Source organism: Oryzias latipes, chromosome 2 (genome assembly GCF_053564925.1).
Source record: "Oryzias latipes strain Hd-rR chromosome 2, Olatipes_Hd-rR_3.1".
NCBI lineage: Eukaryota > Metazoa > Chordata > Actinopteri > Beloniformes > Adrianichthyidae > Oryzias > Oryzias latipes.
In genome coordinates, this window is record NC_136238.1 from 8,037,923 (window position 1) to 8,050,490 (window position 12,568).

Consider the following 12,568-nt stretch of genomic DNA (forward strand, 5'->3'; position numbering starts at 1 on the left):
AACAGAAGCGTTTGGAATATTTTACATTATGTGACCTTAACGATGAGATAACATTCTCCAATAGAGACACCAAAGAAACGGCCCTGAAACCAAGTATTTGTTCCTGACAGACAATTCCATATGAGGGTAAAACTGAGTTGTATTAATTCTACAAGTCATTTTAAATCAGATCAATTCAGTTTCCTTTAGTTCTGTGTCCAGACTGAATGAAAGTCAAATAAACTCTTAGTTTCTTTGAGATGGTAAAGTTCGTTTTAAACATTTGATACTTTAGGAGGATCATTTACTGCAGCGCAGATGGCGTGTACTGATGAAAATAACAAGTAACACACAGCTACACACAGTAACAGAGTAAAAGAACGACAAAACAGGCACTGAATGGCATCAATGGAAGTTTGATAGCTAATCAAGGAAAATAAAAAACAAGTAATTATTAGCTTTAAACTCAAAACATGACTGTAACATGAACATTAATGAGCTCTGTTCTGGATGGGTCGCTGTGTGTTGTCGTACAGCAGTTAGCCCCGCCAGCTTTAAATGTCTGATCTAGAACTAAACACTTCCTGACTAACAGAAGACGCGTCGAGCAGCAATATTTTACAATCTTTTCACAGACCGGCCATTTTTTTCTAGCTTCCGGTTTACCTTAACCGCTGAGTGAAACGTTAATGCTCTGTAAAATATCTGCAGCCGCTTTAAACTTTATTTGTACACTAGATTTGAAGAAGGAACCAGTAAAATAAGAGAAGTCCTTCCTCTTAACCACTAAAGTCCTACTCTGATCATCTTTTCATCTATTGTAAAAGTGTTTCCCAGTGGTTTTTAATTATAATTATGCCAATCTTAGCCAACATCCAAAAACCTGCGTTGTTTTCTAGGACATAGTTTCTGCAGAGTGGCAGGAGTTCATTCGAAATTCATTGTGATCGTTGGCGCAGACTTCCCAGCATTCATCTATTTACAAGCTCTCCCACTAGCTTACAGCCTTCCAAAACCCCAACCTAACATTACTGGTGCAGCAAAGCTGAATTAGAGCTATCTAGACCGAATAGAATAGTTTGGATCCAGATTCCAGCTCAGACGGGGAAAACAAAGACGAACATGCATCTATTTGTCTGACAGTGGATGAAACAGAATGGAGTAGATGAAGGTTTCCCATTAATGAGAATAAAGAATAAAGTATGATAAAGTATATGTCCTCCATCAGAAAATGCTACAAAAAGCACCACATTCATTGGAGTGGATCGTTAACTTCGGCGGTTGGAGCAGCTGCTGTGACCGAGGAAAACGACTTGAGTTGTGTCAAGAGGAAGCCACAGAATGATGTAGTGGAGAGAATCAGTAGATTTACAGAAAATAACTTTGGAATTGGTTAGTTATGTATTTTTCTCTGGTGTACCAAGACTCTGGGGTTTGGAACATTGACCATGAATGAACTGGTCTTAAAATCAATACTCAAATACAAGAATTTATTTATACAATCATCACAAAGTAGCATATTTTGGACAAAAAATATGTTTGGATTTACAAGAAAAATAAATGTATCTTCTGTCCTTCAGCGTTAAGGTCTGATAAGAATGGAAAGGCAGGAATGCCACCGGAACGGCACGCCAGCCGTCTCCACAGCAACCAGATGCTTGAGTGACAGTCCTAATTAATCGTCTGAATTCCCTTGGCGACGGGACGAGTGGTGGAAGGAGGACCAGTGCCACGGCTTCAGAGCATTTGGATGGTGTGAAGATCACGGTGTCACGCTAAGGGCACGACACGCCAGCGGTCAAAACATGAAAATGAACCACGCAGTGAGATCACACGCCAGCGGAGCGCCTGTCCGTTCTGATGCTTTGAGATCCAAAAAAAGAACACACCTGAAAAAGAACCCTAAAGATGAAATTCGATGACAGAAACCTCAGAATTAAATCTCCCTTTAGGAAGAGACGCCGTTTAACTTTCTATCCTACATGCGCCCTTATAAAAATGATAACATTTCAAAAGGTAACGAGATGAAAAAGAAAAGACGCCACAATTGATGAACATCATCAAGCTCCTGCTGATTACATGGTGCATTTGAGAAAGGCTCACTTTGGGAATCCACAGACACCTTGGTCAAATTAATTAACTTCCATCAATTAAAGGACATATTATATTCCAGTGCCTTCATATGCTAATGAGCAAGGAGGAGAACGAAAACAGGTGGAACTGGCAGGAGATAGGAAATTCACATTTACTACAAAATCTATTTAAATGAAAAACAGGATTATTTAAAGCTATTAGTACTTAAAAATCCCCTTATTATTTTTATTTTCTAGACTTAACGAGATACTTTTTTTACAAAATTGTTTTCAAACTAATTTTCTGAAATTGCAAAATCTCCAATTTATAATCTAAAATGTAAAAAAAAAGATTTCTAATTGGAAAAAGATCATTTTTTGCTAACATGTAGTGCTTGTTCATCACAATCACGTCCATCCCAACACATTTAGTGTTTTGTGAAAATAATTTGGAGTCCCTGCTAACGGCAGATTTGCCCCTCTCGAGCTGTTTATTAGCAATGGATACGTATGATTAAAACAATTCTAATGGGCTCTCTTCTCATGACACAATAATTGGATTTCAGCGTGAAAATGAGACGGGAGTTCATTCTTGAAGGACCATCACAGGAGGGAGGGCTTGTTGTGTGCAGCAGATGTGGGGAGGGGAGGCTTACGGGGCTTTAAAGAAGGAAAAATCTTGATTATGTGACGTATTATTTCATTTTCTCAGTGAAGATTCATTGAACAAATAAAGGAGAGGGAGCTCAATGCGCTTTTAATTTTTCCTGATAGATAAAAAGCACTAAATTCTGAAAACATGTCATTTATCTTGATGAGTTTAAGAGCTACTTAGTTTGAATAAATGCAAACAGCTTCATATTCATGGGTTGTTTTGGAAGAAGCTGCACTTGAAGTGTATTTAAAGTCAATTTACCAAATAATGTGATATTTCATTGTTTTAATTAGTTCATTTTACATAAACATTCATCATTGATGAGCATTTTTGCAAATGACTATACATAATATACATTTATTTTTCCTGAGACTTGCTATGAGGACAATAAGGTTTTTATTGTGCTTTTTTTTTCAGATTCTTGCTTATTCTTTTTAAATAAACGGAAACTAATCTTAGTTTTTTATTACACAACCATCAAACTAATTATTTCTTGTAAAAGGATTCAATTATTTATTAAAACAATAGTGCTTCTTTTTTTATAACGATTATTTATTGACAGCTTTTTTATTTAAAGAGATACGAAAACAGTAAACATTTATAATGTTTTGTTTTTAATGACAATCCCTATTTAAAAATAATGTAATCAGAAATCCTTTAATGTAAATGTTACACAAAAAGCTTGTGACAATGTGTTGTTTGGGATTCTCACACAAAACACAAAATTCCTCATAATGTAGAATTCACTCATGCGAAACTTTGCTTAAAATGAAAATATTGCAACACCTTTCTGAAGAAAAAAAACAATATGTATGCACAAATGTTAAAACTTTAAAGATTTATCTGCCCTTTTAAATCTCATTTAGTTTAATAATCATTATGTGTTAATACTGTCACATATTTTAGGTTTTGTTCCTTGTTCTTAATCAGGTAAAATTGTTTAAAGAAGACAGCTTAAAAAATTAAGCTCATTTTCTTTTTTAAATAACATTTCTTGGTCAAAAACCTAACAAGGAGCCACAAAAAAAAGTTTGGGTTCTAGAACAGATCCTTGGGGAACTCCACATTTAATTTTACAACGTCCTGCTTTGTTTTGAAATGAATGAATGAATGAATGGATGGATGGATGGATGGATGGATGGATGGATGGATGGATGAAGATTCATTTATATAGAACTTTACAACACGTTCAGGTTACCAAAGTGCTTCACAATAAAGGAAAGACAGGAGAAAGTTAGGCAAATTAAGAATAAAAAACAGCGTAAAATTACAAGAAACAGTCAGCAATAGAATGCATAATAGGCCTGCACAATATACCGCAAATTTATCGTTATCGCAATATCCAGCTCTGCAATATGCATATCGCAAAAGACGGCGAATATCGCAATAAATCGCAAACCCAAAATGTGTTAAAACAATCTTCTAGCAGCTTGAAGCATTTAACGAATCAAATAAATCCCTTTATGCTTTGACCAATCAGATGGACGCCTTCCCATTGATGACCAATCAGATGGAGGCCTATTATGTTAACCCTGGTCCTGAAGAGCCTCAACCCTGCCTGTTTTCCAGCTCTCCTTAACCAGCTTGCTGTTGATTGGCTGACTCAAGTGATTTCACATCCTGATTGACTGAACACACCTGATTTTGGTTATCATTATCGAGCAGTCTAGGGAGAATTGGAAAACAGACAGGGTTGAGGCTCTTGAGGACCAGGGTTAGCCACCCTGACGTTTGTCCCCCATGTCGATGAGGGTCATTTGGAGTATAATTTTTAAACTGTTGCAATGAAATGGGAATGATGTTTTTGTTTATTTTTCTATTTGTTTATTTACCGCAAATTTATCGTTATCGCAATATTGATCACTAATATCGCATATCGCAAGTTTTCCTCATATCGTGCAGCCCTAATGCATAAGATAAATAAGAATGCAAAAAAACAAATAAAAGAAAATAAAATGCCACTGACTACTGAGCCTAAGAAGCCATTGTACAAAGTTAAGTTTTTAGTTGACATTAAAAGCTGTGAAGGTCAAAGGACAAAGCACAGTCACCTCAGTGTTTCTGTCCCAACCTGGACACATCCAGCAAATGTTGATTAGTAGAACTTAGGTACACAAATCTTAGGTACATGTGAAATTCCATCTTTACAGCAAATTTACGAGTGTTCTGTGACACGTATAGCTCATAAAATCATCAGTAATACATCTCATATTAAGTTTTCTGACCATCTGGACGTGGCTTCAGAGCAGACAAACAGAAAACCAACAGATATGAGAACTTTTTTGTTCCATCAGCTGTAAGACTGCTGAACCAACGGTAAACGTTCTAGAGCAAGTGCTTCTAGTTGTTATTTGTGGGTGTTATCTGATTGTGTATGTTTATTATGCTGTGTTCTTTATGTTGTAGCTGTGGGCTCCTCAGCCCAAGACAAATTTCCCTCACAGGACAATCAAGTATTTATTGATACTGATACAGATGGAACTTTAAAATTCTAGAATGGCAGCGGACTGTTAAAAGCTCAGTTAAGTAAACTGGTGCAAAACCATGAATATTTAATATTTAAATATATGTATATAATGAATATTATTGTACAAACTATGTCCAACTTTGCTGTTAGTATTTTGCGCTATTGTATTTTAGAACTAAAGTTTATTTTAAAAATTATGAACGATATTACATAATAGGTTTTCAGAAGTTCGGTGGCGAAAACGCAAAAATGGAAAAACTTGAGAAAGAAAACATCCGAAAACAGGGTTTGTTACATTTCTATTAAGGATTAAATCCACTGGAAGAGCAACCATGGCCTCAAATCTCAAACACAAAGAAAAACAGGAAGGGAACCAAACTTTTGTCACAGAGTTGTGTGCGAGTCTGCAGTGTTTTGGTGGTTTATGGTTACTGTTGTCTGTCTAAACTCCTACTGCCTTAAAGAGGAGACGCAGGTAAACTGCAGACCTCATTAGCTGCAGTGCTTTTGGTTTTTAAATGTCAGAGAGAGCGCAATCTCTCAAAAACCAAAACATAAATGATCGTCTCCTCCAATCAGAGAGCCAGCTCATGTACGATTGATCTGATGGTTTTAATCAGAGGAAATGTGACCTTTTCTGCCTGTGCTCTGTTTGAAGAGGCCTGTTGAGAAACACCACAGTGACACAGTTTTCAAAACAAAACACAATCAGCTGGGACGTTGATGCTATACATATTACATAAGGATTTATGCTTATCCCAGATTAACAGAGGATGCATTCAGATAGGAAGCTCACATCTGAACCCCAAACATCCATATTGATGACTTAAAACTCATTCTTTAATTCCGTCTCTTTTCTATTTTGTGCTGCCTCCCTTTTTGTTTTATTTTAAAGACAATGATGTAATGAAAAGCTGCAGGATGAGATTTTTTAAAGACATATTTAGATTGTTTTTATTTTTAAAAAGGAAAGAAATCACCAATAAAAGTCATCCTTCAGATTTTAGCCAATATATAAGTCATTTTAGTGGCTCTTTTTAGCAGAAAGTGATCAGGTTTATACACATTTCTGATTATAAAAATATAGATTTAAAGAAGAGCTAAGCCTAAGAAACCTTATTTATGGGAAGAAACGTTTAAAATCGACAAAAAAATAAACGTAAAAAATTCTTTTAGATTTACTTAAATTATGATTGACAGCACAAATACCAATCCGAGAACAATTATGGCCTGGAACCCATCCACTATTACTCCCTCCTTGAGGATGGTTGAAAATGCAAAATGAAGGAGTGGAGCCAATGCTATTCATTAGGTGACCACTAGCTGGTTGGTTACAAAAGAACAGCTTTCTCAATGTAAAGTCACTTTATAAAACAATGAGGTTTTACTTCATAGTTTATGTTTCACTAAAAATATATATTTTTTAAGTATTTTGTGTTAAAAATGTTGCTAAATTTGGGGCGTGGCCAGTTGGGATCATCCAGCTGTGAGGTCCAATGTGCCACAGTTTTTTAACAGTCCAAGAGAGAAAAACCTAACAGAAAGCCTGTGCATCCATGCCACACTCACAGGTGTTTTCTCAGAAAGTGCACTTTAGCAAGCAGACCAAGAGAAAAGACGAGATAAAAAAAAACAGGATTGCCTAAACACTGTAAAAACAACAACAACATGTTTTTAGAGAAGGGGGGGGGGTTTATACTGAGAGTACAGAGGCACTGAAAAGCAGAAGGAATATCAAAAAGAAAGTTACTGTTATGGTCAATACAGCCTCTACTAAAAAGAAACATCCAAGAATGTCTACTATTTTTATACAAATTGGCTAAATTTGGGGAAATTCAGCTCTAAAAACTAATACGGTTTGATGACAACAGCTCTCGTAATTTGTTTCCCGTCAAAGCTGCATCATTTTTCTGGAAAAGTCAACTTGGAACTTCACTAAGTGGAAGCTGCTGAAGCATAAAGCTGTACGTTATTTGTCTAAACCAGCAAATAGGAGCTTGTTACCAAATCCGAGCATCATTGAGCTATTCCCACACGCCTCCTGTGGGTCAGTCCTGTTTCCATGTTCAAACTGATGCAGTTCACAGACAGAGAATATGTACATTTGCTGATGACCTTCCCACAGCGGAGAAGCTCCTCCCACTGTGACGACAACGCAGCAACATGACGAGAGACGGTCAGAAAGACTTTAGATTTCGGAGCTTCTCACAGCCTAGTGACAGGTTTATTTTCCTCATGGACTAAGTCACAAAGTGACTTCTATCCGTTATATACATTTAGCACAGACACAGTGAAGGGCTGACCTGCATGAGCAGAAACCATTCTGCAAGTGACAAATACATCATCCTACTAATAAAAGAAAATGTTCCTGAAAGCAAAAAGAAATCGTCCCAAAAGTGGAAAGAGGACCATCCAGGAAGTGGAGGGAAATCGTCCTGGAAGTTGAAGGAAATCTTCCCAGAAGTGGAAAGAGGACCATCCAGGAAGTGGAAGGAAATCGTCCTGAAAGTTGAAAGAAATCGTCCTGGAAGTGGAATAAAATCTAGATGCAGCCTTGGTCCATAAAATCCATGAATTTGCTTTCCTTTTAAGCCATTTCCTGCTGCTCTTTGGGTGTTTATTTGTTTGTCTGTTCATTTAAAAACTCGAAAAACAGTTTTAATAATGAAGGAATCGTCTCTTCCATGAAAATTAGTAGTTATGTACAAAATTATAACAATAAATAAAGAAAAATAGTTATGAAATGGAAACTGGTCAAATTAATTAAAGTATACAATAAATAAAAAAAGAACAAATACTGATTCCGTGCAAAAATCTGTTGTCTAAAGTGATTGTTTTCCACTTAAAGTTAAAGAAAAAGATCGAAAAAGAAACAAAAAAACTATTTAAAGATTACTCCTCCTTAAAGAAACAGCCATAACTCACTTCCACAGAAAACTGAAGACAGAAACGTATAGAAGTGCATAATTAAGCTGTAAATTTCCCATTCTCCATACTCAGAATGCTCCATGTCAACCTTGGCTCTGACAGAGTCAGTGACAAGTAATCTGTCACTTACTTTAGATTCAGGCTTTAATATTTTAAGAGCCTTCAGAAAAAGTGCTGAATTTGCTCGCTGTGACTTCCAGTGCTCGGCAATTAAAGCGGTCGACAAGTCCCAGAGACAGCAGCACCACTGAGAGCCACGGAACAGGGATCAGCTCAAGAGGCTCTTTTTTCTTTTTTCCCATTCAAAACTGGGAAATGAATCAACAACCAGCCAGCTTTTGCTTTAGTGTTCAGTTTGAATTTTGCTCAATAAAACCAACATTTGAATGCAGTTTTTCAGAAGCGAAACGTGAAGTATTTCCTTACCTGTGACCGACAGCTCAGTCGTCCTCCGAACCATAAAGTTCCCAAAAGGCAGCTCGCAGGTGTAATTCCCAATGTCATCTTCCCGTACATCCCTGATTGACAGAACGTCCTTCCTCCTTTCTATGGTGTCTCTCCATTGCTTTGGCTTGCATTCCTTCATTTCAAAATAAAAGACGATAAAGGAGGAGATCAGGAACTGTCAGTTCAACTTTAAAATAAGTTTTCTGTTTATTTTCATCTTTATTTAGTTTAAAACCAAAGTTATCTGGAAATTATCTTCATTTAACAGACCATTTGACAAAAAATGTAAAAATTGGACAAAAATGTGTAATTTAAAAACAAAAAATCTGACAGTTCTGAGACTTACATCGTCAAACTACTTCCACATGTCACAATAAAAGTAGCAACACTTTTTTTTACGAGTCCAACTACACATGAATTAAGTAGTTTTAAATCTATTTAATTTCTATGTTTTTATTGCACTATTTTGTTGCAATTTATTCGTAAAACAGGAAATAAATCCAAAGCAGAATTTCATATAAACTCTATAAAAGAGGCTTGGACCACCTAGTGGTCACTTGGAAACCTGATCTGGCTCCACCTACTTTTATTTACATTTTTAACAACTTGTGTTAGGAACGAGGAACAAAACTAAACCACTGCAGCAGGCAGGCAAACTCCAAACTCCAAATCTTAAACAGACTGGAAACAGGGGAACATTAACCTATGGAGCAGCACAGGAGGAAGGGAAGACAGGACTTGAATACATACAGGACTGACGGGGGAAACAATGAGGGCCGATGGGGACCAAAAGTAAAACTCAAAACGACAACATCACGAAATAAAACAGGAACTGAACTCAAAACATGACAGAAACAAAAGGGAACCAGAACACAAAAGTAAATAAAACTAAAACCGTGACAGCTTGAGGAAGTGGAAACATTACTTTATGTATTAAACAAAAGGATGAAATGCAATGGAGCTTTGGCTCCAATGCTTACATTCTTGCGGCAAGTCTTCAACTGTTTACGAATTTAAGGTAATTCCAGCCGTCAGAATCTGCTGATTCAAATCGATCCCGTGAACTGTTGAAAATGTACCGTATGTCAAAGAGCATGTGTTATTTATGTATCACCGGCCACATCTTTGGTGTTAAAGGCTTAAATGGCGTCTTAGCAGTTATGTCATGTGTTCTATCTGGTTTTAGCCTATGCTACGTTCACACCAGCCTCGGAAGTGTGCGTTCAAGCGACCACTAGGCCTGCGCAATTCATTGTAAATTTATCGTTATCGCGATTTCAAGCTGTGCAATATCCATATCGCAAAAGTCAGCAAATATCCCAATAAATGCTAAACCTTAAATTTACTAAAACAATAAAAAACTCTTTAATGAATTGAATAAATCCCTTTACGCTGTTGACCAATCAGATGGAGTCCTTTACGTTGTTGACCAATCATATGGCACTCTTGTGTTAGATGTTGCCCTCCTAATTAGACGAGGGTCATTTGGAGAATAATTGAAGGTATTTTGACTCTTATTTAGAATAAACTTTTGCTGTGAAATGTAAATGTTTTTGTTGTTTTTGCTAGGTGGTCATTTACCGCAAGTCATATTGTCATCTCAATATTGATCACTGGTATCGCAAGTTTTCCTCATATCGTGCAGCCCTAGTGACCACCAGTTAAAAGTCTACGTAAATGTGAATATGTGCGCGTTTTCAAGATTCCACGTTCAAAACTCTTTCATCCACGCATTGCTACGGAGGTTTCGAGGCCTGTTTTTGGGCTCTAGGTACAAAATGCAAGGCCATCTAGTGCTGTAAACACTATATGGTATGAGCTCGATCAAGAGCCCGTGTCCAACATAAGAACAAAGCCGCATCTATTCGTTTTGGTCATTGAGGCTGTTTGAAGGCAAAGCTGATGAAGAACGTTGATAGCTGATATCTTTTCTCTGAAACCCAAACAAGTCCCGCTTTGTGATTTTGTGACTTGAAAAGGTTTTCTTGTACCAACGGTATTAATTACAGTTTTAATCTCCTGTTAATGACCTGCAGTCCTCCGGTTTCTGTGGTCTAGTCGGAGGTGTATTTATCTTGTCTGGGTCACACTGGCTTTATTGACTGACTGCCTTTGGTCATCTACTGTTGTCCTCTATAGAGTCGTAACCGAGTTGGACATCCCGTTTTACTGTGTATATTTTAGGAAGTCGTCCAGATGACAAAAGGTCAGTGCATAAAAAAAAGAGAGGAGAACAAAAGCACATGATGTACTGATGTGATAAATGAGAAAATTATTCTTAAATAATGGTTCTTGCCTCCATATAACATCCCCATATATCAAGTGAGAGGATAGGAAGCAGGCAGTTAAAGCTGTTGACTTACTGCATAGTGCAGCCCTCACATTTCATGGAGCATAAAGAAAGAAAACAGAGTAATGAACGCGTCTGCACGACTATGACGATTAGCACAGTTCATTTCTGTGCACGCATGACGGAAGGAAACGGCGTGTTTGCTGCCTCCTGTCCACCGTCGGTGACTCACCCTTTTTCTTTCCCATTTTTTGCCGGCATATTTGGATTCCAGGAGAGATCATCTGTGAAATCCGTCTCATGTTTGACGCAGAGCAGTTTGATAAATGGAGCGCTGCGTTAGCTCGAGCAGAAAACCCAAGCTGAGCTTGCATTAGCCGATTGGTTGTTGGTTTTATTATCAGACAGTGAAAAAGCAAATTCAGGTGATTTGTTGCTAATTACAATTAGAACTGCTTTCTCCGGAGCATTCGGACCGCCTGACTTTGTACTGATGTGTGGGGCTGCAGTGCTACTGGACCTTGACAAATCAGCGATAAGGTATCCCAAAGTAAAATGAAACACCGTTTCTTAAATCTGAGCATCAACAACATTTCAAACTAGCTTTGCATCCTGGGAAGTTAGAGCCAGCAAAGTTGAGATTTTTCAAGGGAATTTTTTAAGAATTTAGTTCCAAAATTCTCATAATGTTACCCATGATTCTTTGGGGCCTAAGTTTTTCAGTAATATTGACCGGTTGGCTCCATTAACGGTCAAGTTTGCCCTCAGATCCTTTGCAGCCAAACGACTATGTTTCTGGTGATTCGTGATCTCATGTCAACTAACAACCCAACTAATTTAAAAACTTTACTGATACTACGGCGACAGAAAACAGGACATGATATTAAAAGACTGCAGGAAGTTGTATGAATACCCCCCCAAAAAAAACAGCTTATGCTGTGAGTTTTAAGATAAGTCGACTTGGTGGCAATCGGTTGGTGGCAACTTATCTTTGGATTGGAGGTCAGTCGGGGGGGGGCATCAATGCCGTCGCCCCATTTGGACCCACAGCAACCAGTCGAATTTCCTAAAAGAATGTTCATTTATGTCCCAGTGCGGTGACATTATGGGATATGTAACCATACTCTTAATGGACACGTGCAATAATATATCCAAAATGTGGTAATAAAAATAATTTTGGTGGATTGTACCAAATAACCTTGAGTTTGGAAATGTCTGCTCTTGTTGGAAACAGTTTACAAAAACCAAATCAGTCTAAATGTGACGTAAACGTCCATGATGGAGAATAACGACCATTTTGAAATTTCTACGACCCGAATTGAACAATATCCGGTGATTGTCCAACCAACTAACTTAAAACACATGGAAGCGGTAGCTGATAAAAGGAGACGAAGCAGCTAACAGATTTTTGAACCACATTAATTTTAAGATTAAAGTTTGACTTTTGAACAAGGAGGCTTCTGGAATCTGCCTCTAGTGGTCATCTGAGGAACTACAATATTTTGCACGGGCTATCTTTAAACTTGCAAACAGATGATGGCTTGGTGGTGGTATACATATATATTTTTCTATCTATAAAGAGGGAATGACACAATGTCATTATGAGGCTACAACTTTTAAGGAAAACTGAATTATTGCCCAATTTCTTTCACTCTTAGTTGTTTAAATGAAATGAAAAATAAAGTTTTGTTTAGAAAATCCTTGAGTTTCAACATAATATCACTTAAGAT

The 12,568-nt window shown here is 37.3% G+C and overlaps 1 protein-coding gene across 8 annotated transcripts in view; it reads right to left on the reverse strand.

The window, feature by feature from the left end:
- LOC101172314 (interleukin-1 receptor accessory protein-like 1) overlaps positions 1-12,568 on the reverse strand; it is a 466,015-nt gene that overhangs the window by 171,289 nt on the left and 282,158 nt on the right. For all 8 annotated transcript variants that reach the window (XM_078931990.1, XM_078931985.1, XM_078931989.1 and 5 more), the window contains one exon: positions 8,528-8,681. In XM_078931990.1, the coding sequence (XP_078788116.1) occupies positions 8,528-8,681 (154 nt within the window). The remainder of the gene's footprint in view (positions 1-8,527; positions 8,682-12,568) is intronic.